The 27,318-nt window shown below is 40.5% G+C and overlaps 1 protein-coding gene across 1 annotated transcript; it reads right to left on the minus strand.

Annotated features, from left to right (window-relative positions):
* Positions 1–7,017: 7,017 nt before the first annotated feature.
* LOC306749887 (G-protein coupled receptor 26-like) lies at positions 7,018–10,839 on the minus strand (the record flags this gene model as incomplete). The annotated part of the gene is made up of 3 exons (XM_079233236.1): positions 10,160–10,839; positions 9,385–9,498; positions 7,018–7,246 (listed from the first exon to the last, which is right to left on the minus strand). The coding sequence occupies exons 1-3, from the start codon at positions 10,825–10,827 to the stop codon at positions 7,018–7,020; spliced, it is 1,011 nt and encodes a 336-aa protein (XP_079089362.1). The 5' UTR covers positions 10,828–10,839.
* Between the last annotated feature and the right edge of the window lie 16,479 nt (positions 10,840–27,318).

Genomic DNA, 27,318 nt, shown 5'->3' on the forward strand with positions numbered 1-27,318 from the left:
AGTAGGTCTAGAATGGAAAATATAATACATACATTTTTTCATGAATTAATTTCTATGTTCTCTCCTTATGGATGTGATATTCCACATTGAAATGAGGATAATTTATGAATAAAGTTGAAGCATTTGCACCAGTGAGTGATTAAATGCTATATGATTAATATTTAGAAATGAACTCGGATTTTACATCCGCTCCTGCTTGATTGAACATCCCAAATGGAAAACAAACTTCACTCCATTTTGTAATCACTGTGGCTAATTTTAAGCATCCTCTCATTTGATGTCTGCAGTGAAATTGTATCTTGGGAGTTTCGAAGTGGAAAGGCTCTAATTATCTGAGCTCTGCTGGGGCTTCATGGATCACTGGCTTATTCTGACAACAACACCATGCAGCCTTCCTTCTCTCTGGCCAGTATGCAATTATAGGAGGACCTCAACCTCACATCTCCTCCTCCAAAGCTTATTGATCAGAGGATCACACACCTGTCATCACCTCAGAGCAGTGGGGAGTATGACATGTCAGAGCTTGTTAATATTCCCATGTTTTTTGCAGCTCTGTATTATAACCAGTGACTTGAAATGTATATGTTGTATTGACTGTAGAACAGAAGTGTAATGAATACATAGGATCCAGAGTCTGTATTTTGAGAAAAAAAAATACAATCTAAATGGCTTAAATGTAAAGTGATTAGAACAAAGATTTAAGAGAGGAAAAACAATAGAGATCAGTGTCTCCCTGTGGCTGCTGATGAGGTTGAAGTCTCCAACTTTCAAACGCTGCGCCAATGTTGACTTGACTTCCACGGGGTGCTGTGAGAACTGAGCATTCAAAATATATAGCCCGGTCAGCCCTGTTTGGAAAGCTGTAGAGCTAAAATATGAGCAACTGGCATTGATCAGCTTCACACCTGTGACCTCCGAAGCCATTTTAATATAACGAGTGAAATTTATAATTTCCCTGCAATGCAGAGAAGACATGCAGTTGTAGTTGTAGTTTAGACAGTTCAAAAAGTGTCTGACATAGTAAGCTAAGGTAAATACTCAAGACTTATCTTAATAATGTACTGTTTTGAGGTAAAACAAGCCCTACATTCACTGAAAAAGGTACAGTTGAGTTAGGGTGGGTGTGGATCGTGGTGGGATGGTTGAGGAGGGTGTAAAGTGTGCAGTGTATAGTTGCTGTGGCCTGCAGCTGTGATACTGTGCAGATGTGTGGGAAGACACAGGCACCAGCCGACCTTGCCAGCGGTTGAAAGGCCAATGCTTCTTCAGAAGTTGGTCCAGCCTTTGAAGCGTTGAGAGTGCCGGCCTGGACATCACAGTGAGTCGCCATGCAGCGTTGGTAAACCAGCTCTTAATCTCTCGCCCCTCCGCGGCTCTGAAGCCTCCGAGACAGATTAGACCCTCTGCTGGCTCGATGGACATCAAAGACGATAACCAGATCAGCAAGGGGAGGACTGAAGTTGAACATTGATTGAGGTTTAGACGCATAATACTGTATTTGATTTTTCTTCCGAGCATTCGCCAATGAAGAACAAAGTACAACCGTTTCACGGCAGTCCATCTAATAGTTGTTATTTCACTCAACATACCCAATGTTGACGTCATGGTGGCGCTAGAGGCAACGTTGAAGGAACATTAAAGTCACGAGACTTTATCTTCCAGGGACCATGAATATCAAAATGAAAAAAATGGCATTGCAATCCACCCAATTGTTGCTAAGATATCCAGAGCCGTGCTAATGGAGTGGCTAAAAATAATTAACTTGACACACCAGATGGTTCGTTTACATGAAACCATCTGAGAAGCCGTCATTAGAAACTGTTTGGAAGAGGGCTAGCGATAAAGCATCTGTCAATTAACCTCTTGCCAAAACCAGTCAAGACAAGGTCAAAAACATATTTTCCATCAAGAAAAGCCCTTGATCAAAATAAGACCGCGGCTGTAATAAACAGAATTATCCTTTAATATGTGTGAACAAGGTCAAAGAGAGAACCATGCAAAAAGTTAACAAGACACTGTTTTTTAACAGGTGAAAATTGCATTTCTCAAGACGCAAACGCTAAATATTTGCTTACTCTGTGAACCTGTCAAGTGGTTGATGAAACTCTCAACAAATCCTCATTAATGATGACAAAAAGTGTGAGTATCTCTGTTACTGCTGGTGTCAAGCAGACAGATCAGCAGTGTGTGCACAGTCTGAGTGAATAACAGTGAAGACGAGAGACAACCCTGTTAAACGGTTTCCGTAATGAGCAAACCGACTTCCACCCGACTTCATCGCACATAGCTGGATGCTCCGGATTTAGTGTCGCTGCATGAGAGGTCGCCTTGGTAATATTTAGTTGGAAAACGAAATATTACTATCTTCATAGCATAATCATATATTACACATGGAAATGTCTTGGTGAAATACCATCAAATTGTTAGGTTCTCTCACAGCTGAAGTATGTACCTGTCATTCATGTTTTGTGACAGGTGCACGACACATGGCACAAAATATGGAGAACCTTAATCTCGATATTGATCCAGATGTATTAAAAGCCTTCGCTGCACACTCACGCAGGTGTTTGCACTGTGTGCTGATTAGCTCTCTGCCTACTCACAGGTGTTTAGAGTTATCATCACTAATTAGATGTCTGTTCAGTGGGACAGAGAGCAATTTTTGTGACGTTATGAAACACCCATAACTCTTTTTTTCGCTGCAAATTTGAATTAATTCCCTTTTTCCAAATCACATACCTTTTGTTGTTACTTTTAGTATCTACTGCATCCCCCTTCACAAAGCACTAACTGTGCTGTGTGCACGGCATTATCACAGCCGCGCTCTAAAACTGTCACAAAAATGGAAGACACAAAGGTGTACTTAACAAATAAAGGGATTTATTAACCAGAAAGTAAGTCAATACAGGTAAAATGAATGGTGAGGAGGACTCTGTAAATTCAGTCATGTAGAGAGTGGACATAATGCTGTAAAAACACAAAAAAATACACCATAAGACATCACACTAATATGTGGTGAGAGGAGATCTATTCACAAATGACTTCAATTAGGATGTACTGTTTCCTCATAGCGTTGCACCCTGAACTCTTTCTCTTCTCTGCTGCCTTGAAAACTGCAGAAAGATCATTTAGATTGTGAAACACAAGCAAAACCAATCAAAGGAACCTACTTGGTGACATTGTGGAGCAGCATCCCCCACATATTCCATAACTGAGCATTCACAGAAAGCATATGGTGACATATGGGAGACAAACTGGAGTACATGTGGGATAATGAGCACCACATGCTTTTTGTTTACTGATCATTAAAGCACAGAGTCAGGCTGGATCCCCCATCACAATTCCTCACAAAATCCCGACATGTCATTCCTGTGTGGAGGCAAAAGCCAAGGTGATGTCTGTTGGGATTTTTGGTGTTTGAATGACACACATCAGCATTCATAATAGTCTTCATTTGAGTCTTTTATTTGTAATATGTTTTCAGCAGAAAAGAATCCAACAAACACAACATGCATTCTTTGGCCTTTTCATACCCTGTTTTTGTCATTTTCTCTGTATCTGTCAAAATAGATGCTCTTCTACGCTATTTCACCAATGACGTTCACACACTTGGGAGGAAAATTCATCTTCAATGCATCACTGTACTAAACACCATCAGGGGTATACCTTTAGATTCCAGATGAAAAAGCATCATGTGCTGGAGATTCAGACTTTCACGGCTTTGATCCTCTTTGGATTCCTGGTACCACGTCAAAAGGGTTATGAAGAGAACACATTTTGTTTTAAAGAGCGAGGTGTCCACTTTTCACTTTGAGTTGTGGTTTATCTCTCACTCAGAGGGGGGTCAATTGACAAAGTGGGTTGAGGCCGACCGTGATTAAGCCGTGCGTTACGGCCCGTGCCACCCACCTGAAGATAATCACGGACTCCTAGGGTGTGAAGCGGTGGACAGAATCTCAGACGTGGCCAATTCAGCCTGCCACTGATGTTGTTTCATTACCACCTGCGCTGCAGTGTGAACAGAAAAACGCTTCCCTCTGGCTCCACATGATTGCAGCTGGAAACAGTTTGAATTGCTGCGGATACAGACGCTGACACACTCTTGCCAAAGCCTTCCTGTTCTTTCTTAACAGACGTGATTGCGGCACGGATTCATCACTGGTTGCGATGGAGGCAAGCAGCTTCCACGCTTCACCAACCTTTTTCTGGTTTCCTTATTAAGCTGGGTTTGTTTTTCAATGAATTTACTCAAGTGCAATAGCTCCACTACTTTCCAAACTATTAAAAACACATTAGAGGAAAAAAAAACACTATTGTATTTGGGTGACACATTACTTCAATACAGTGAAAATAACCAGTGTAATTCATTTTGAGCCAAAACACTGATTTGCTAGTTTGAGAAACGGAGAGAGAGAAAAAGCAAACTCACTGCCTTCCTTGTAAGATTTCCTTGTAAAGTTCAGGTAATTCATTATTTTAGTAAAAAAAGTACAAAAAAATGTTTGGTTTGTATTCCACAACAACATTGTATGCCATGCTGTCAAAGCATCGGAGATGTAGTTGCTCACAGAATTACTTTGATTTTAAATTTGTTTTAAGTAAACTATTTTAGAGCTCTACCAGAACCCAAGGGTCATATCTAAAGCCACTTTAAGTAGTCTAAATTTAAGATTTAAAAATGTCCATCACCACCATCAAAACCAAATATTCTCATCTCATTTATTCACCACCACCGCCATGAACTGTTTGTCATCTCAGCCATCCGCAGCAGCAGCCTCAGCATCGAGCCTCGAGTGGTTTAATACATTAGGAAGTACATAACAAAACACTTCAGGCAGTCAACTCAGTTACCATAACAAAATGAGGTATATTACACTCAATTCACTGAGACCATCAACAACAGTTCAAGCTTAATTTCCATGTGATGCAGCACATTCTGTAACACTCAAACGAATACAGTGTTGTCATAAACTACGTGTACGTATATCAAAGAGTCACAAAAATACTTTTCACGTTGTCATTTATCTAAATCTCTCCACATACTATTATGTTTCATGTTTAGTTTTTCACCAAATAATCAGAATTTGAGAAAAATTACTACTCTACATCAGTGCAAAACATCAGCGAAAATGGAAAGCAATTCAAGGGTACAGAAATACAGATTCTAGATGGTTATTGGATAATGAACAGACTGGAATAAGGCAATAATTAACCCTATGCATACATCTATATTCTTCAAAATATTCATATTCCATTGTGAATGACAACATTCTAAACCATCACATATTACAGAATTTAAGGCATCAGCTGTCTTGGAGTGTCATACAGTAATTCGCAATGCATCATATATCCAAAACAACCATTTCTTCTCTGTATTGTCATATCCTTAAATCTGTGAACACAAAATAAAAGCAAAAATTCATCAATACATAAATGTTTGTGTCTATCTTCCCTTATGGTATCAGAAAAGTGTACTGCAGCTACTAATACTTGGCTCACTGGGCATCATCGATGAGATTGGCACCGTGTGATGCATACAGTATCTCACGGTTGGCCCCGTTCATGTTCCATCTAAACACATTGTGTATCCACCATGACATAACTACGGCTTCTACAGCAAGTCACCTCTATAACAAGTGAAGCCCAGTCAAAAGCCCTCTGATACAGAGCTGCCGGTCTTCTGATACAGAACACAACATTAATATAATAGGTACAACAGATCACACAATGTCAGTCAAGAGGGCTCTTGGGCTTAGGTCTTTAAAAAGACCTGGAAACTACTTCACTGTACAAGCAATGGGACTAAATAAATATAGATAATATCTATCGATTCAAAGTGAGAGTAAAAGGTGATATTACCATCTTTATATATATATATATATATATATATATATATATATATATATATATATATAATACATATATATATATATATATATATCTCCATCTAATTAAAAAAACATATACATATTTCCTAAAAACATTGTAAATATAACAGAAGGCAGAGACTATTTCTGTCATTGCTATCATATATCACATAATGCCATTAGTTTCTCTGCTAAGTGAAGGAAATAAAACATTTTATTTATTCCGTACCATGTTGCCCAAATGTGTGAGAAAGCATGATGCGGTCTCTACGGGTTACTCTGCTCTGTGAGCACAAACCCGGCCAAGTACAGTCGATCACGCTTCACTTGACCAAACAACCTGAGGGCCACACGTCAGTCATCATGACGGCAAAGGCAGCCGGTTTGAAGGCCTATTTTTTTTTCTTCAAAATGATGCCAATGTTGAAACACAGAAAGACAAATACTGTTTTTTTTATCCTTCATTGGCTCTTACACTAGAAAGGCAATTCAACTACAAAAATAAAATGACTTTAGATGTGTTAATTTGGGTATGTGTTTTACCTCCATCAAGTCTGATTAGAACCTGAGCCTAAATGTGCAGCAGCGCTGTCTGCTGTATGTTTTCATCTGTAATACAATTTGGGGACTGACACGTTTTGGTTAATTTTCAGTGCTACACACATTATGAACATACCATTCACTTGCAAACACTTTGCACGTACTAAAACAGACACACAGCCATTTCCTATCCTTTTTGTTTTTTTTAAAAGATAATAGGACTATATAGCAGAGTAATGTGAAAATAATAACAGCAGATCAGACTGAAAGATTCCATAATGAGGATAGGAACTGGTCGTTCTTCTTGGGTGAGCACATCTGTCTCTCCAGGTGGATGTGAAATCTGCCGTTGCTTATTGTCCTCTCAAGCTCACTGCACTGATCTGCTGTTCTGGGAACTCAGTATGCAAGCACAGTGGTATTCCCGTGCAAGGATTTGCCCTTGTCTGTAGTCACGTTTTTTTGGGGGTTTTGTATTCATTTTTTCGGCTCGTCAGACCAAATTCAAGCAGACGTGGACAGGAACAACCAATATTAGTTCTCCTCTTCATTGAAGATAAATCAGCCTTGTATTTCCCTGACGGTTGCCGGGGTCAACACTCGGCCCCTGTCACTCTGCGGCGGGTATGCTGTGTACTTGGGTCTCGTGCCCACGCCCCGATGCGTTCAAGGAGCTACGCTTCAGCAGCCTGTTGATAATGTCGGTGCACGTCTTCTTGTACTGGTGCCGGAGCAGGGAGTACACGAAGGGGTCGCAGGCCGCCTTGCTGTAAGTCAAGCACTTGGAGACAATCCCCCAGTGGGGGTTGATAGGCACCGCTGGAAATAACTCCACAATCCTGCAGGCAAGCAAATAGAGAGGGTTAGTGGGAGAGAGAGAGCAGGGGGGGGGGAGGCAAGTCAACAAGCTTGAAAAGGCCTGCATGCCCTGAGCTTGTTATGCGGAAATATAAATACATTTTGCAAGACATTGTTTGCACACAACTTTTTTTTTTGTTCTGTCGTTGGCCGCAGTTTTTTTCTCCTGCCGCAGTTATGTAAAGACTATGTCTTAAGTTATTGTTAAAGTAAAAAATCTAGGCAGCAGTCAAGTGAAACTACATGTAGTTTCGCCCTCCTTCTCTCATGCGTGTGGATTTCCAGCGTGAAGCTATACTTTTTCTCATTTGCAGCCCACAGCATAAATGTGATAAAAAGAGAAAGGCAGAGCCACTGGAAGAATACAACAGACCTGTCGTTGCAGTAATGAGCGTCAGGAAACCAGCCAATTAACTCTGATTGTTATTTAATACAGTATTATATAGGGCTAAGCAGAAACCCATAAAGGAAAGAGGACAGTGAGTTCTTCCAGCAGTCGAAGTGCTTCAAATACTGTATATTTTATTTAAAAGGTTACATAAGGAGCTATGCTTTTTGTCTGCATCACAAAGTGACTCATAAAAGACATCAAATTGGTGCTTTCACAAATTTCTTTTGTCAAGTATAAAACCATTTTACCACACATGCTGTCATAAATTGTAAAAAAAAAAAAAAATAAGAATGGCTGATCCTCTTCTCTTGCACTCTGTATGATTACTCTGCCCACAATCAAGCTCTGTCAGCACATTAGCACTGGCCTTATATGGGCCAGCAGCCATCTTTGGCATTTGCCAAAATACTCCACAGCACCAGGGCAAACAGCAGGTTAAGTCAGCTGCCACAGCGCACAGCGGGGCTTTTACTATTCACATGATGAACAAATGGGCATCAGAGAGGCTGTGCAGGAGCTTGTGGCGTAATAATGCAGATTGTCATTAGTGAAACTGTCATTTGTAGAATGAGAGCTTGTACAGTGCTGTTATGGTCATGTATTACTGCCAGTTTACTCACAACGCATCAGACTGTCAGGGCTCATTGTCAAAGTACATGAAAACTCAAATTTTAACTTTGTTTATTCATGGTCATATATATATATATGCGCGCCAGCTTCTTCCATTTTAATGAAAGATATTTTCAAGATAAAACTCAAGATTAATCCTCTGGATTCATTAATCCTACTTGACAGTCTTTTCATCGTCATCTTTTTCTCATTTGGTTAAAATGATTAGATAAAGAGTTTAACCTAAATTACAAAACAAATAGTCCCTCCTACAACTAATTCAAAGCCTGATTTTAGTAAATAGCATGTCTCCACTGGAAAAGTGACAAATAAAGTATCCTAAAACCAGATGTTTAAATTCCAGTGAACTTCTAAAGTCGTAGTTGGATGGACATCTGAAGTTACACATATTGGGTAATTTCCTTATAATACAAGGCAGTTAAATAAGTTGATATTTTGCTATACTAACTGTGATGATTAGTATTTGGTATCGTTATAGAGGTAATGTAGAGGTCAACACTTACCTATATTAAAAAACCTTGTTTTGAACAACCCAATTTAACTTTTGGTCTTCATCGGGTCATCCACAGATCTTGTTTTGGCAGTTAGTGTGCAAGTTATCAACATATTTAATCATATTAGTAACAGGAAATGACACAATGTCCAAAATAGTTTGTATTTACAATTTTCAAGTGGTATGTTTGGGGCACGATTTGCATGATTCTACACACAAAGTGTTTTCTCAGTCCACTCGTACATCACTCATGTGTCTCACACCCTATTGGCCTCATGTCACATCTCCTCTTTTCCAGTTATTGATGCTCGTGGATATTGCACCTGACTAACTGATGCACCCGACGAGCTTGAGGAGAAAAGTGCTAATGCAGCAGCAACAGCAGAGCAGAGGCATATTACTTATCACAAGGTCAGCCAATCTCATCTTCCAACTCTGGCCAGGGTGGAGAGTAAGCAGAGAGGAAGGAGGAGGAGGAAGTGATGGGGGTGGGGGTGGCAGCAGAGGAGGGAGGTTTGGGGGATACCAGCAGAACAAAAGGGCTGCGTACGCCGCAGTGTGCCAGCGTGGTTTCCCTCTCCCGCCTGCAAGGGTCTCTCTCTCACCTTGTGATCACGTAGGGAGCGAAGCACAGCATGAAGGTGCCGATGAAGGTGCTGATCTTTCTTGACGCTCTCTGTCGTCTCCTCTTCTGCTCCTCCAGGCAACGCTGGCGAACACTGGAAACACAAGTGACACACATTGAGGAAAGACCACAAAGTGTCTCTAGAAATATCATAAATGACAGCTACAGTATAGGAGTGGGTGAATTCCTGTTTGTATTTGTGTTGTGCAGGGGTTACATATGAGGCTGAGCTGTGATGCACTGATGCATCCCAAAGTGTGGATCCCCACGAATTACAATTTCAACAGTTTGTGTGTGAGGCTGTGATGTCATGATGACACACTGCTTCCAGTCATATTTAATGAAATGGAGGTCATCAGTGTGAGTTAAGACAGGCAGGAGTTAGAACTCCAGTATGCACCTTATACACAGCAATCTACAGCGGAGAGAGAGAGAGAGAGACTATATATTGCTTTTTATTTCAATATAATCAGATTTTGCTTTCCCTCTGAATAAAAGTCAAAAATGGCAAAGCATCATTATTTAACTGCAACATTTCAGTCTTTAATCAATATGATGAGGAGTTATGGCTGCATATACTCTTACTGATGGGGGGTACACTTTGTTCTTTTTTTCCTAAATGCTCCCTTTCAACTGAACAATCTGGACACCCCCTCATCTGTCATCCAAATATGAATCTACAGTACAGATTGATATTGGGTAATATATATGTCCGAGCAATACAAATACACATGATAACTTAAAAAGGGGCTCACCTGGGGTGTATATCCACCAGCAACACCAAAGTTTGCATCGTAATAACGTCGATCCGCTTACAGTGAAACCTTGCCACTTTAAGCACTTTGAGGTATGTGACACACAGCACTATAAAAGACAGGAAAAACGTCAAGGAATGGAAAAAGACCGTGAAGATAACAAACTGGGTCCGACTGTTCGCCCTCGGGTTGGCCAGGGTGCAGGACGCGTAAAGCCGGTGGTATCCCACCCAAGAGAAGCAGGTGGCCACCGTGGAGAAGGACACGGAGTGCGCCCACGTGTACCCGAGCACAAAAGCCGCGTCTCTGTGGCGCATTTTGGAGTGGTACCTCAGGGGGAACACCACGGCGATCCACCTGTCGATGCTCAGCGCTGCCATGCTCAGCATCGAGTTGGTGGACAGGAAGGTCTCCAGGAAGCCCACGATCTGGCAGAAGCCGTCTCCTCCCGGCTGAGCCTCACTCACGAGTCCCACCAAAGTGAGCGGCATGTTGGACACGGTCAGCAACAAGTTGCAGAAGGTGAGGTTGAGGTTGAACAGACCGGGGACCTGCTTGCGGATCTCCCGGTTGTACAGAAAGCAGATCAGCACCAGGACGTTGGACAGCAACGACACTATGATAATCACAACCACCAACACAGAGAGGATCACCTCCGCAGTGTCCATCCTGTGGGCCCCGAAACTCACTTATCTCCACTTTTTGTGTGCATATCCAGTCTTGTTTTGCGGCTGCAGAACGGCGTTAATCACCCATAACCGTGTCCATGCATCCCCAGATCTCTCCACCGGTGGAGGTCCCCTTTTTTTCTTCTTCTCTCTCCACTACATGCAAGCCAGCAAAGATGATCAGCAGGAATCCGGCATGATAAGAAGTGTGTTTAGGGCTTCGTAGAGAGGATCTCCCCCCGTTTCCCCTACAAGAACCAGCTCTCGTGCCAAAGCGGCTCTATTCTGGCACTGCGTCTTGCAGTGGGGTTTTGTCGTCCTGTGATGCGCTCCCGAGGCATCACCCCTCCGCACACACCGCACAGTGTGTGGGCTACTTGAGCTCTCCTCCGTCTCCTCTGAGAAACAGTGAAACACAAAGAACGTGCACGCGAGTTAAGTGGGGATTTCTACTAGAAAAGGGAAATTATTGCAGTGATCGTTTAATTCCTTTCACACAAATCAAACTTGCAGAAAAACCCGTCTAACAGATTCAACAGTAAATTACTTATTTTTATTTGACTTAGAACACATTTTTTCATTAATATTTTTAATATGCCACCATTGTTTTGTGTGTTCAAAGTGTTTTTTTCTCTTCCTTTTGCTTCTTTCCTGTTCTCCTTTTATTTATTTTCAAGGGAGACCTGGAGGCTGCAATGACAGTTGACAAATTAAAGGCAACATATAAAGGAAACTGTCACATAATATCCTGTTGAGAAGCACATATTTGGATTCAAATATTTAAAAAAAAGATGACAAAAATAAAAAAGTTAATTTAATCAGACATTCATTTTGAACTAAAAAACTGATAATCAAACCTCATGTACGCTCAAATATCTCAACTAATTAAGTCTGCTTCATCAGATTGATAGGGAGCAACATCTTCCGTTCCTCTGGAAGCCGGATGACGCCCCCACACTCTGGTGCCCCTCTGGACTTGAGTGGGGAGAATCTTTCCTGTGAAGCGTGGTACCCATCGGAGTGTGCTGCAGCACGTGAGCCACACTGAAAGCACTGGAGCAGGGTGAGGTGGAGGATGTGGCTGCGATGAGCGGGAAGAGGGGGTGGGGAGGTGTCAGAGTGAGAGTGTGTGGGCGGAAAGAGTTATAGTTGCTGCACATTGTATTTTGACTGGAGATGTGACACCATGCAGGCCATCGTGTTCTCGTCATTCTCTCCGGGTTGGCAAAAGGTGAACAGGAGAGAAAACCGGGGAGATTCTCCTTTTAAAAAAAAAAAAGGTGGCTCATTAAAATGCATCCTGTAATGCCGTCTGTGGAGTAGATGTTGATGTGGGCTTATGTTTGCTCCTGATGCAAAGAGAAGGCGGCTGCAGGGGAAGGACAGACAACCCTGCCAGCTGCTGGGTGTTATTAAGCTGAAATGCAGCACCATCTTTGCCCAGAGTGAGGCTTTAGCTATGATGGATGCCTACCAGCATTATAGCCTTTGGAGACAGGCTCTCTCCTGTCAGTTCAGAGGCCTTATCAGCACAGAGCCACCAGTTGATCTCATGCATCAGAGCAGCTTTTTTTTTAATATAGGCATCACTTTAATTATTCTTTTCATGATCAAATGCCAGCTCCACAGACTATAACGTTTGTGGAAAAAAAAGTTATTCTAAAAATATATCTTTGCGTGATATGGAGGTGTTTGGGTGAGGGTATTGTACGTGATGGTTGTGTTGCTCTAGCTGTCAGGTTTTCCTTACAAAAAGTGTTGAGCTTTTTGTTAGAGATGCATCAGTCAGAACAAAGCAAACATCCCCATTAAGCACCATGCCACATTAGACAGACGTGTACGGAAATAGCTTTTGATAAATATGGATGTTGTTTTTCCAAAGATACAAAATGTCCTCCGTTATTCCACCTGAAAGAGGCTTGATTTGAGAAGAGCATCGAGTCTCAGCAGATCCATGGAAATGAGGCCTGTCTGGAGGTGGACGCATGGGCTTTGACTGACGCCTCCTGGCCTCAGGTGATGATATCACCTTGAATGAATGCAGCACAGCATCTCCTTTGTCTGATGTTGGTCAAGCGCATCTAATTGCCTATTGTTAGGGGGGAAATCCAGGTAAATAGCCATTTGTCCTAAGTGACTTCATCCGTCCATCACAAAATGTTTGAGAGATGAGACTATGATAGATCGTTCAAATGAGTCGAAAGTTTCTACATATTGTGAATGTGGGTGCGGTAGGTTTCGGTTGGTTTATTTACAAGTTGACTTTAGGGCTGCAACTAACACTTTTTTATTATTTATTATATGCGTTTTCATGTTTACACGTCAGCCATTAATCTCCTACACGCTTGACACACGGGAGAAGTTTCAGTGGGTTGCAATCTGCGACCTCACAACTAGATGCCTCCAAATCTCTCTGTCACAATCAGGCTCAGAGACTGCAACACTGATGAGAGACCAGATGAGTTAAAAGCGCTAAATAGGCATTCATTTAAAGAGTAACACAACTAACTTAAACAAACCGACAAAATAAGCTGCAGTGTCGCCCACAGGAGAGCGGCCAGCCAGTCAAGGGAGCGACCCCTCCATCTTCAGGTGTTATGTCTATAGCAGCCACCAGGGTGTGGCTCATCAGCCTGCAAGAAAAAACATAAAGCAAACAGGACCCAGACCCCTGGTGGAAGGGAGGGGTCGTCACAGCTCACCTCTGAATAACATTTTAATCCATGGTGAAAGCCTCTTACCATTGATTGTCGTCTTAAGTGTGTAAATATGAATGTTTGTATCACCTCAAATGTTACTTTTCTGCGGGAATCTTTTCTGTTCGAAACATCTCAAATCTGCAGGTCTGCACTTTGAAGATAATACGTCTTGTCAGAAGATTTAACAAGTGCAGGACTTGACTGTGAGAGACGGCAGGATGAGAGAAAGCCTGCAGCACTCCTCCTTTTTGCTGTGACAGAGTGGATTTGAATTCTCTGCCAGTTCCAATTGCACACTTGACTTCCCTCGGATGGGCATTCTGGTGTACATGTTAAACCTAGATGTGTGCTTTAGCTCACGTGTTGACGCAAGATTGTTATGTTGAGAGGAACTTACTTTAGAACTTGGTGAAAATCAATTGGTAACTTAAGAATACGTGTTATGTAACTCAGACGAGTGCATACATAGTGTATGAGCTGACTGGAAGCCCAGCGGTCTTATGGCTCATAGAGTTCATAAAGGTGAAGACAGGAAGAAGACTCACTCACTTCATATTTAAACAGTGAAATGCCAACCTGCAAGGTGTTGACACTGCTAACATTAATGCTGAGATGCCAGCTTCCTGATACCTCTGGCTCAGCCGTCACTACTGCAACCTGTTTGATGCTCGCATGTCCGAGTAAAAAAAAAAAACATATCGTGCCAAAGAAGTTGTCCAAAGCTGCTGGATCCTTTTGTGAAGCTGTCAAGCTACCACTAGCTAACTTAGCTTAGCACAAAAGTATCAATCATACATCTCTGTTTCAGTTTTTTTTGTATCCTCCAAAATTATGGAATATCTTTTAAACATGAACATTTTAAAGAACTTGTTAATTTAATTTGTCTTATAACGCCACTCTATTATTATTAGTTATTCTTATAATTCTCAAATTATTCTTAATGGTTTGTTTTTAATTATTTAATTTGTTTTAGCATCTACTGTCTGCCCTTATTTGAATGTGTGGCATTTTATTTATTTATTTAAAGCACTTTGAGTTCCATCTCTTGTAAAAGTGCTTTATAAATACATTTAAAAAAAAACCTAACCACTACTTTTCTTCTCCTTTTTTTAGCAGTATTTCCATTTGATGTCCCCTTAAATAAAAATGTTACTCCAGCCAGAGTGACAATAAAGATAAAGACTTTGCTTTCAAGCCACATCGCCTTGTTTATTATAATGCATGATCCAGAATGACTTAAAATTAGCGCCACCTGGACCCGCTACATCAATATACTGCAGGAACAATAATACAATCATGTAGCAACGTAACACCCTGAGCATTGTTAGAAAAGCTTCCCTGATGAGGCTGATGTGTCCTTTTGCTGGCTGGGCGCTGCACCACCAAAGCCCTCCTGAACAATCTGAAGCGCCTGTCATTCCACATTAGCTGTGGCGATGTCGAGGAAACTCAGCACTGAGGCCGGAGCTCGCCATCAGCAATTAATACATCAGAAAACTGTTAGGCACTTGGCGTTGGAGTGCAAGCTTATTTTCATTAAGGAATTAATTTAAGGCAATGTGACAACATGCTCAAGGCTGCAAATAAAGGCAACTGTCTCTAGTGCAAAAGCAAAGGATTTTAGTATAGCAGGATGTCAGCGTTTACTGATGAATTGCTTTTAGCCTCTTTGTTAATATTTGGACCATAAAGCCAAGCAATTATCGATGGCTATAAGTGCAAAACCTCCTATCTGCAAAATTATCCAGGAAAAGTGGGAATAACCTCCTGCACTTTGTGTATTTTTCTTTTTGTATTAATGGGGTATTTTGTATTATGTATTGGATATCCTTAACAAATAAAGTTTCTTTAAAGTATTCTCAAAAAAGTGAATTTTTCAGAAAGGAGGTTTTGCTTTTTGGCTATTGTATCTGTAGCTGGACAGTGTTCTGCAAATATATCTGTTCAGCTTCTGTAGAATGGAGTCAGACGTACATTATGTGAAACTGTTGAACCTTAAAGGAAAGAGCTGTATTTTGGGTCGATGTTGACAGGAGAAAAAGGGCCACAGAGTTTGAAAATGGAGGGATTTGCACCACATTACAATATAAAATATGTTTTTGCACATTCACCCTTGAAGGCATCAATCCAGGTTATTTAGCAACTCAAATGTGAGGCGCTCTGTCTTTCATCTGTTTATGTCACAGATGGGTTCACAGTATCATCCTGTGCTACACCAAACAGCTGAAAGCAAACATCATCTGCAATGTATTGATCTTCTTATCAGCAATTCTCAAAGTATCACCTACTTGACACAGACATGAGTGTTTGGATTTAATGACGTTTAGATAAACATACAGCTAAGGATTACATTGTTTGTAATCTTTCCAATACATGCTTTCCCTGTATTGAAATGCACACACTGCATTTTTTTCTAATGCAGTTTACTTGATTACATTTCTCCTCTACACTGAAGTGGGAAATCAAATCTTTCTTCCCGACACCCGTTAGATAATTTCGTGATTCAAAAACAGTCATTTGAAGGGGAAACGTTGTTTTCTAAGAGACCGGTTGCGTCTACTGTCTTAGATTGAGTGATTTATGTTAGTCAGCAAGCAATGAACTATAACTGAAACCTGTTTCATAGACAGTGAAGGCAGGCATCCAGAGAATCCATAATTAAGCAATAAGGTACTCGAGGCAGTACTGTGTCGTGCAATAATGTACTGTTCAAGGGAGTTGTTAGGCCCGATGCGCAGCGGAGACATTGGACCACAATAAATTATACTTTTAGAAAACCTATCTTCATAATGATATGTTGACTGAATAAAAACAAAAAAAACACGTAATAAAGCAACCTGGTCTCACTCCCAACTCGTCAAATACAAATTCTATGAAGGCATCTTGAAGCGTCTGTATGCAAACGCAACCCAAACTACAAGCTAGCTCAAATGGCAGGGCCAACTAACAAAGGACTTTTACGGAGGAAATCCCTGTTCATGTCCCATACAAAACTAAATGAAGCATTAGTATTTCAACCTAATAAGTGTTTATGCCCATGAAGACAGAAGTTTATTTTGAAGACACTGCATGTAAGAAGTGGAAACTGTCAACGTCCAAAACTGACGCTAGTGGGGTGAAAACATGTTGCTTAAACTGAAACACCGCCGATAGTGTTCACACCAGCAGCGTGACTACTAACATTTTCCCTTAAAATAACATTTAATTGTTTTAAACAATGTGAATTGTGTAGTTAGAAATAAAACCCCTGACATTGTTCTATTAAATATCATCCGGACCCTGCCAACTGTCAAATGGGTTTTCTGTCATTATTGGTGTCAATGACGACTGTTTATTGATGCAGACTTATAGGACTTGTTTGATATTTTCCAGAGCTGAAGTCTGGGCTGGCTTCTGCTCCACTGGCTGCTTGAACTCAAAAACTAACAACGCTAATTAAAGCAGTGAAAATACTCATGCACTTAAACTGATATTGATCTTCTTTTGTTTTAGGCGTATCTTTATCATCATCAATCTTAAGCAGTATGTTAAACAGTACGCTGGCACGCTTTGGTGCACTCAATAAAAACGGGATCTTTCTGAGATGCATTACTTTGTGCTTCACTGCAAAACCTAGACAGATATTCTCGGCGCATTGTGGGAATGTCTGCAAAATACAGTGGCGGGAGGCAACAGCATCGTGGCACAGTTCATCACTGAGAGGATAAATCAATGTACAGGAGCATCTAGGAATAAACGCCATGTGCACTGAGCTAAGGGTACTTCTCTTGTCTCAGATATTAAATATGATAATAATATGCTCCTCTGGATGCCCCCACCACCACCTACATGTAAATGTATGTCGCACATTTAACATCTTTGGTTAAACACGAGCCGTTTCCATCCATCCTTGATAATCGTGTGAGCTCAACAACCTGCTGTGTGTCTGTTCTACCAATCCGGCCTACTTATCGCATGCTCTGTGTTGAAAAGTCAATTTTCTCATTCACTGATCTAATTCACTGCAAGGATTAATTTACTCCTCTAATTTGATTTCACAGTAATTTAATGAATCCCAGAAAATTTCCATTAGTGTTCTATTCACCTTTGAGAGAAACCTTAATTACAAACGCTAATGCGCAATTATTCTTTTATTTCCGGCTTATCATAGCCAGCATGAACAGAATGCAACAAGGAGATGACAGCAGATTTTGGCTTCAGAAAATTAATTTCATATCAGCATGATTACATGAATATCAGAGTGTAATTTGTTTTCCCCCCCGTTTGCATGAAGCTGCTCCGTCTACAGTCACTCATCAGAAACTACAATTAACCTCTGGTGTCCCCATGCAGCAGCCCGCAGTGATGGAACCACCACTATGGTTTCTTATGGTGAAACATACCAGGCTCTGAGATCCTCAAAGATGAACTGTATTAAGTTTCTGAAGGAATGTAATGGAGCTATCAATACACAAACATATTTTAAATGTACCACCAGAACAGGCTGCATTTCCTTGAATTGAGACTCAGTTGTTAGGCCTCATTATCACATTGTTTACAAGTCTTATTATGTATGTAAAATCCTGCTCAATAGCTTAGAAATCACTGTTGTCCAGTCATTATTAAACCATGCACTCCTGCCATCTACTGAAACACAGCCATATTGCAGTCAGACCAAAGCCTCTGTTGCTCTGTTATTCCATGGATGAGCAATAAACTACAACTGCAGCAAAATTAAAACAGTGGTTCCTCCTAGTGGCAAAGCAAGGTCAGTGCGGTTTTTATGTACTTTATCAAATTCCTGCTATTGATAGTCCACGCCTCCTTGGGTGGCATTTGTAAATTGCATGTCTGCTTGTCATGGATAGCAGAATGATTTTGATATATTGGGACCAAAAGGTGACCTACAGATCGGACTTTTAGCCAAGATGCTGTCTAACAAGCTGGACGATTATTACCAAGTTTTTTTTATTATTATTCTCCAAGAAATAACAAGGTGCCGTCTCAGTTTCTGTCCAAATAGTTGTCTTATTTGCACAAAGACATTGGATCCTTCATAAAATAAGATGCTTCTGCTTCTGAAAAGTGATTTAAAATAGACACATATTCTTGATTTTATGGACAAAGTAATGGCAAGTAAAGGTGAGCCCACTTTTAAAATGTCACAGGTCAGCGTAAGGGGCCCAAAACAAAACTCCATTTCATCTCTTCAGTGTTTTGGGAGCCATTGTCCTGCTTCTGCAGCTGGGATGAAGCCACTTCACTCCTTGTTGAGATTACCGGCAGGCACACACGTCAGCCATTAATGTTGAAAAGCCACTGCCCCACCTCTTCCCCAGTGCTACCCCGGGAGCCACAAGCTCCATTATGGCTCCCACTCTCTGAATTAATGGCGCTCAGCAGCCATATGAAAAAAAAAAAACTTGATTTTAATTATAGGCCTCTAAGTGAAAGAGGGCGGCGGGGGAACCTTTTGTGTCTCCAGAGGCAGCGCAGCCGAGCTAATTCAAGCTTTCAGTGGATCCCACTCCTGAGAATGCGGGTTTTACTACTGATAGGGAATTAAAATAGAACAATATCATGCAGTTCATGTGTGTACATTTGAGTTTCCCCGCTATAGCCTTACTCATTTTTTTTCTTTAGCAAAGATAAAATGCAGATTGTCATCAGGTTCTCCAAAATCTCTCACTATAAAAAAAAAGAGAAAGAAATGCAATAAGTATGAACAACATCCAATGGAAGCAAATGTACATTTATGTTAACTGCATTCTTACAGTAAAGGGAAAAAGATCCAGACTTTACAGTGCAGCTTTAACAGAAACTTTAAAATACATACATTTGTCATCTGCATTGGTGAACCATTGAAGAAAACAATCCAGACTGTTCTGTATTTGGTGCTGCAGTTGACAGGACTGCTGCTGCAGGACCCAGGGCGGGCTCAGGATGTCCGTCTGCCAGTTATGTAACAGTATACAAACAAAGATGGACGGGCAGAGTCAGCACCTACAATAAATGTCCATAATCCACTGTCAGCAGCTTCAACAGTGGCAAGAAAATCCCAGCAGACCAGGAAACAGACATTTAGTGTTAAATGCAACTGGTTTTGTGCCGAGTTAACCTGCGGGCCAGCAACAAGAAAAAAATAAATCAATGTTGATGAAACCAACCAGTTGTACTCATTTGTGTGTTGGATTATACCCAGACAGACAAACATCCAACAGGATTTGAGGAGGCTCTTCTTCCTCATGAAGCAACAACATTTTGACATTAAAGCTGCCACATTAAAAAAGGTACGCGTCCTGCAGAGAGCAGGCGAGACAGCCAGTCCATTGAATATCCCTTTCACCTGAAACCCAAGAAGCACCTCTTAAAGAGAGTCACTTGCAATCAGAAAGCCTCCATTTAATTACAACACACAGGAAATTACCCAGTGAATGGGTCAGGCGCTGATAAGAGGCTGAGCCCCGGGGATGACAGCTCCTGAAACCCGAGGAGACCCAATCTCAAAGCAGACTTATCACAAAGGCCAAGTCTGGAAGCCTGACGATCTGATTGTACTGTCATCCAGATTCATAATTAATATATTTATCAAATTAATCGCTGAAAAGAGCCCTGGCCTCCTGAACAGTGGGCAGATTCATTTGCCACTGGCTCGGCTTACCGCTAATAACAGTGTTGTCAGGGAAATAGGGCCAGAGTGGGTCAATGCCCGAGACCTCATGACAGACAAATTGCTCATCTGTGTAGGGATGATATGGGGAATTTAGAGAGTGAAAAAGAAAAAATGCCATTGTTTGGTGACAACCACAATTGCACCCTTGTTTCAGATTGTGAGTAGCAAGTTGGAGGAACATGAAAGGGACATTTTCTGTTTGGGGAGAGCTGAAAATACCTGTTGTTATACCTCTGGTTTTACAAATCACTCATCAAAGGGTCTGTTCCTGCCATATGTTGTTCATGTGAAGAATGTTTTTAGTGTTTCATCACCTAGATGAAAATGAAAGATTATATAAGCCTGAGCTCTAACCGCTGTTATTTAACCAGAAAACGTGTGTATGTATGTATGTGTGACTCAACCAACCCCGCAAAATTGTCAATTTAATTTTTTATAATTATCTGAGATATAAATTCACACGATATTTAATTTGCACAAGTGCAGTAGTTCATGAGAATATGGTGATACATTTCAAAAGTGCCCTTCACAAAGAAGTCCTCCTCTGTTCCCTTGGTAATGAATGTATTATTAGTTATCCCTCTTCAATCTGATCTCAGATCATTATGTTTGAAACAGGACAACTTTATTCACATACCATTGTTTTTCACATACTGGCTGGAAAGGAATCTCTTGTGCCTCCAATGTAAGTGATCAAGGACGTAATTCACAGCATGTGTTCAGTGTTAAAATGTACAAAAGTCTCTTTTTCCAATGAAAACATAAAGAAGAAAGGAATCAGCCAATTTTATTTAAATATGTATTCTTTTCAATTGTGCTTTTAAATGATATTCTAATGTATTTATTAACCATATGTAAAGCACTTTCAGTTGCACTGTAGAGCCACTCGTACAGCTCCTGAACACTCCTCACCTGAGCTGCCAAAATAAGGGACACTTTAACCTCAAAGATTGTGCAACATGTCCCCCTGAGTCACACGGCCACATGAGCGTGTCGAGGGCAACCACATATTGACACAAACATTGGAACTGTACCCGTCCCTCAGCCAGGAAGATATGTGTAAACCACAGCAGGCAGGGTTCAGTCCATTCAAGTGGTCGTTTGAATCGCGTGAACTAAATGTTGTTCACTGCAGTTATTTAAATCACTAATGTGTAAGCTAGTTTGATTTCTGTATAGTTGCTTGGCCTTACCGTAACTTTGTATTGTTGCTTAACCATCTTCACATGAAATAAAGAACTACGATTGTGCATGAGCAACGTTAATATATGTCCTTAGAAGCCTAAATGATCTCACTTAGTGTTGTTGTTGTCGAGAACTGAGTGGCATTTAATAGAGTAGACATTTTCTCTATCAAATACATTGCGTCACCCCTCGTTGTGTAGAAGGCTGCAATTACAAATTGGACACACATGGTTCAATTTAGAGCACTAATGAGAATCTTGTAAAGCTGCTGGGTGAGAGTGAAGGGGCCCCTTTTGTCTCCGGGATTCCCATCTGGGCCCTTGAAAAGCAAGAAATGGACCATAATCATTGGTCGTCAGTTACTGATTGTGGCGCTGTAACGACATGATAAATGTATTACATTTATGACATGCATTCAAAATAGAGACATCATCTTATTTCCTTTTTACATACCTCCTGTCGAGCCCAGATTACATGCAGCATATCTATTAAATGCCAGTCAGTGTCCAACAGAATCTCTTTAACAATATTATTATTTCTTTATCATTTCTGTTGCTTTGTTACACTTGGCTCCTGTTCTGTACAGCCAATTGGGGTATTAATATGTAATACTGCTTTACCCAGACCTCTCATGCGCTGAGGCTTTGTGATACTCAATGATGCCTTTCATTGCAGCCTGTAGATGGCAACACTAGGCTTCTTCATAGTAATTGTTAAAGAGCATAGATGTATAGACATACAAATTTGACATTGACATTTAAGAAAAAAAAAAATATATATATATATATATATACACATACATACATACATATATATATATACACACACACACACACACACACACACCTAAATAAAGTAATAATGCTTTTTTTCTGAGTAGCAATGTTTATCTTTCGTTAGCTTTCCTCGAGAGGTCACTATGGTAATACATATTGTAACTAAACCAAAACCCAATCCAAGATTTTAGCCTCAATGAAAAATACTTTCGGAGAACATAAACACACTTCCCAGGGTGAAATGCAAAGTGCAGGACAAGGCAGCAAAGATGTTATTGAAAACTTCATCCAGGACCTCATGAAAAATTCTCATTATTTATGTGAACTCGTTCCTCTATCTGTTCATAGCCTGAAGACCTAAAAGTAAGGTTCTTTTCCTCCAATGATAAACTAATCTCTAGTTTATTTAGTGCTAATGTTGTTTTAACATGTATTCCTCCTCAGTACTCATACTGTTGGTGTTTATGCCGTCCATCAGCAGGAAGTCGAGGTGCTCTTCCACAGCCAGCGTCCGGCTGATTGATCCTCTACCTCTTCACTGCCAACGACTGCATGCGGCAGGTAGCAAAGGCCTCTCAGCAGGGCCGGCCTGCATCAATCAACTTAGTTAGAGGGCTCTTCCTGTAATTGCCAACTATTACAATATGGAGCACGAGGGGTTCAACACTATTTTGAAACATGATGAAATGGCATCAAGGCCTCCTCTCGCATCCAGTGATAATTGAACAATTAAACTTTAGCATAAAAATTACCTCTTCATACGGCACGGCTAATTACTGAGGCAGGCCAGCCACAATGAAGGCTCTCCGGGGTCAATACCAAAACCGGTTTTCACGCTTCATTTTTGAGCCCAAGTTTAACTGTTTTTTTTAACCACATCAGTGGAATTATTAGTTATTCAGTTCTGTTAGGTATTTCACATTCATCAAAAAAAAAAAAAAAAAAAACTGCCCTAAAAAGGATTTCTCAGAGTATTATTCTGAATCTCTTTTCAGCACCCATGCATTTTCAGGTGAAAGTCATAATTATACAGGTGATTGAGACCCAGGCACATTTTCAGACCATTTACTTCAGGTCATCTGCAGCTGTAACCCCTATTAAACATCTCGATTACACAGGATTTAAAATCACTCGGTTAGATTGGGGCAGTTAAGCTCTTTATACTCTTCACTGTAAAACGCTAATTCTCTCCAAAAGGAATAGACAAGAATCCTCAGAGCGTATGGAGAATCTCTCATATTAATAATTCAAAGGAAATGAGCAAAAATTAGTGAGCGTGAGCATCAGCCATGTCATGTAGCCATTACTTCTGCAAATGAGATATTTGATTTGAAGGATTGAAAATGGAAATATCACCAGCGTGAAAAATTATCTTTTTTTTTAAACTGTACTAGAAACTGAATATCATCTGCGTGTACTAGCAGTGCGATTCTGACAAATACATGAAATCCCTACCACTATCATTCTCCAGATTATGCTCGTTACTAAAATTATGAAGCTCTATACAGCTAAACCCCAACCCCCAAAGTATGAACTCTGATGCCTATTTACTCATTAGAGGGGACCGGAAAACTCTCAGCAACTCATCAAACACACAGTGGAGCTCTTCAGGTGCATTAGGTGAAAACAACATTAACGGATGGTAGATGCAAGGCTTCGGGAACCACTTGAAGCATGCGGTGGACCTGAAGTAGGCCTGTATTTCAGCCCATGACAAAAGGCTGAGGACAATATAGCTCCTACAGCAGCAGTATGTAACGACACCAAAAATAAGCCGATGCTAATTCATCATGTGAAATACTTCATGTCATTATTCGGTGAGGCTAATGCCTTAAAGAACAAAACATGCAGCCGGTGTAAAGTTTGTGGCAGACCAACGTGCCCTCAGGAACATGTTTGACACCATAAACTCCTCGTCGGTGGACAGTCAGAGATGAGAGATTATGAATTTGATATTAACTCCAACCGAAAAGGCCAAACTGGGAGCATGAGGCACATTTAATATCTAAACGCACACAAGTCATTTGCAAGTTCCAATACAAACTGATTATATGTGTTGATATGTGAAGGCAAGAGATGAAAATGATTAGAAACGTATCGTGAGGCGGTGATTGTAGACAATATTAAACTGCACAAGGAAGCTTTTGTTCTCAAATTCCTGCAGCAGTTCAGCCAGTATTGCCTCTGCTTTAATTTAATATCTATTTATTTTACTCCATTGTATGGGTTTTATTGAGGTTGCGCCTGCTTTTATCGCCCTGATCTCAACCAGAAGTGAAGGTCAGAGGAGGCAGAGTGCCTCTGTTTATTGGCTTCCATTGAGCCCATATGAGCTGATTTGACTATCTGCTCTTGATATTAAGCTCTTTCATGGTATTTTGTGCCATCCGGATATTGTTTATCACCACATTGAGATTTTCTGTGTGTATTTACTGCTGCATTAAATATTCTTCATCACTTTTGTAATATCCTCTCAGTTGGCTCATGCAGGATGTGAGGATTCATACGTGAGCTATGAGCTCACGGGGTAAAAAAAATAAACACAATATGCAGTACATTTCATTAGTATTCTCCCATATGCTATGAAATGTAAAAATAATATTGTCAGCCAACTCTAGGATAAACCTCTCTACAACATTGTGATAAGTCTTCTTTGTACTCGTAAGGGTTACCTGTAAATAACTGTATTCCTTAATTTCACGTACATTTTGCAACGCTATATCCAAACAATAATCATTATCCTTTTTATATTACAATACATCAATGTTGAACTAACTTTACAGACTAGCTATCTGAATTATTCAACATTTCTCTTCTAAGGCCAGACTGAGAAACATCAATATGACCTATCCATCTTTTAGTCCCAATATAGGTCGCGGCACAAATTGCAGATCCTCTGCAAGGAACTATGAGAATGCATAACTTGCATTGTGTTACGCAATGATTTATATTCTTTTATTGTAGACAATTATGCATGTCAAATTTGCCTTTATATTATGGTAGACTACATAATGTTTATAATTTTCTTCAGTTTTTTGGGGGATTCAAGTCTGAATCTGAACAGGCTGGCATTATAGAATCACAATGAAGTCCATTTTTACTTGGTCATCAGCGCAGGTGGGCGGTAACTATAGCCTACATCATCTAAACACAATTTAAAGTACTGGTTTCAGCATATGTTGACATTTTGGGAGATTTGACCTCATACTGTAGTAGGTTTACTCTACCACTGGACAGCTGTAGTTGCTTTACAGACTATGGCTTAACTATTTCTGTTTGTTTCAAAAAAGTATTTTTCAACGGTCCAGTTTTGATTAACTCCAACTTAGCCACTGATTTAAAATAATGTTTTTAGGACTGTTCTATAATGCTGTCAACTGAGAAAAAAACCATCTGCTGCTGAAGATCATGTGATATGATCAAAAGCTCCAGAACAGCTAAATGGACCTGGAAGTGGGATCATTTTCTCAGATGTTTAAACAAGGTTTTCAGACAGCAAGACTTCTTTACACTTCTTTACACCGAGTATGGTACTTTTGATACTAGAGTACATTCATACTTGTTTAAATGCATTTAAATACACATTTCAGTATGACCACCAATGTGATGTTGTGTATTTACTCCACCACAGCTCGTCACGCAGATTCTCAGTCCAAAGTATCACATGGGAATAACAGGAATCGTTTCCTAAATGTATCACACAAACACTGCAGCACTACGTGACGTGTCCTAGCGTCATGTCCTCGTGTGCGAAATACGATGCTGCAGGTGGCCCACGTGGTATGTTGTTTACGTCTTCCAGGAACATTGGAAGTGCTGCTGGAGAGTAGAGAGGGCGGTGAAATTGTGAAACCGCTTTCCTGGATAGAGTTACGTAGCTCAGCAGTTGGAAAGAGACCCGCAGACTTGACGTTAATGCCGCGAAATTGTCGAGCTGAATCCCCTCGTTTGTCCTCTTGAAGCAGCGCGTGACTCCAGCAGTATGTATTGTTTTTGTTTTAGAGCTCGTGCCAGACTTGTCTTCTGCTCTTTGTTCTCTCTACACAGGGTCCTCAAGTTCAAGTGTCGTCATCAACGCTGTAAAGCCTGAATGTGGCAGTTAGAGCAATTAAGATAGTGTTTTACATTGAATTTGTTTTAGTGTAACGAGTTGGATTTGGCTGGAGCAACATATTGTCTAAACACCATTTTGTTACTGAGGGAAGCCAACATGTTGACAATGAATGCATTTCCCCCAGTAATGTTGTTTTGCTGAATATCTTGTCTTTTAATCAATCTGCTTAGTAAGTTTCAAAGTTAATGTTTATTTTTTCCGGATAAAGACTAGAATGCCTCAGCTTGGAAGTCTGACACCGTTTCATCTCGGCTCCAAAGCATCAGAAAATGCTCAAAGCCCACATCAGACACCAACACTACCTGACTTTATACAACATGTCAGGTAAGCATTGCGTAATAAATGATCCCCACAGATAATGTACACCTCACTGTGCACTTCCTAGTTGCTCTAAAGCATCTTTCAGCTCATTGTTTTGGTTTTACAGATGCCACTTTTACTGTGTTGCTCTCATAAACTAAAAAAAAAAAAAAAAAAAGCTCATAAACTTGCTGTACACTAGCTGCCCGAACGACAGACGGGCAAAGTAATTAAGTGACTAGCTGAATAACAATGTGGAGCATTTAGCAAGGCAAGTTTATTTGTATAGCACAGTTCAACAACAAGGCGATTCAAAGTGCTTCACATAAAACCCTTAAAAGCATCAAAACATAATGCAGATTTAAAAACGGTTAAGAAAACATTAAAACAGTCAAAAAGCAAAATAAAAGTAGAAAAAGCAACATAAAAAATAAAAGTTGAATAAAAGTTGCAGTGCAGTTTAAGAAATAAAATGCAGTAGTGAGATGCAGTAATTGAATCTGGTTTAATTAAAGGCAGCAGCAAACAGAAAAGTCTTCAATGTGGACTTAAGGAGCTGAGGGTCTCAGGAGACCTGCAGCTTTCAGGGACCTTGTTCCAGATATGTGGAGCAGAAAAGCTAAAGCAGCTAAAGAGCTAGCAATGTACCTGTTAGGAATTGGTGGAGACTAAAACAGAGCCAACAGGAGAATGAATAATGGATGAGTGTGATGAGAGAAACACAACTCGAATTGAATGCTTATGTTGCTTTGCGTCTGCTGGACA

This window comes from Taurulus bubalis (assembly GCF_910589615.1).
Source record: "Taurulus bubalis genome assembly, chromosome: 2".
Lineage (NCBI taxonomy): Eukaryota > Metazoa > Chordata > Actinopteri > Perciformes > Cottidae > Taurulus > Taurulus bubalis.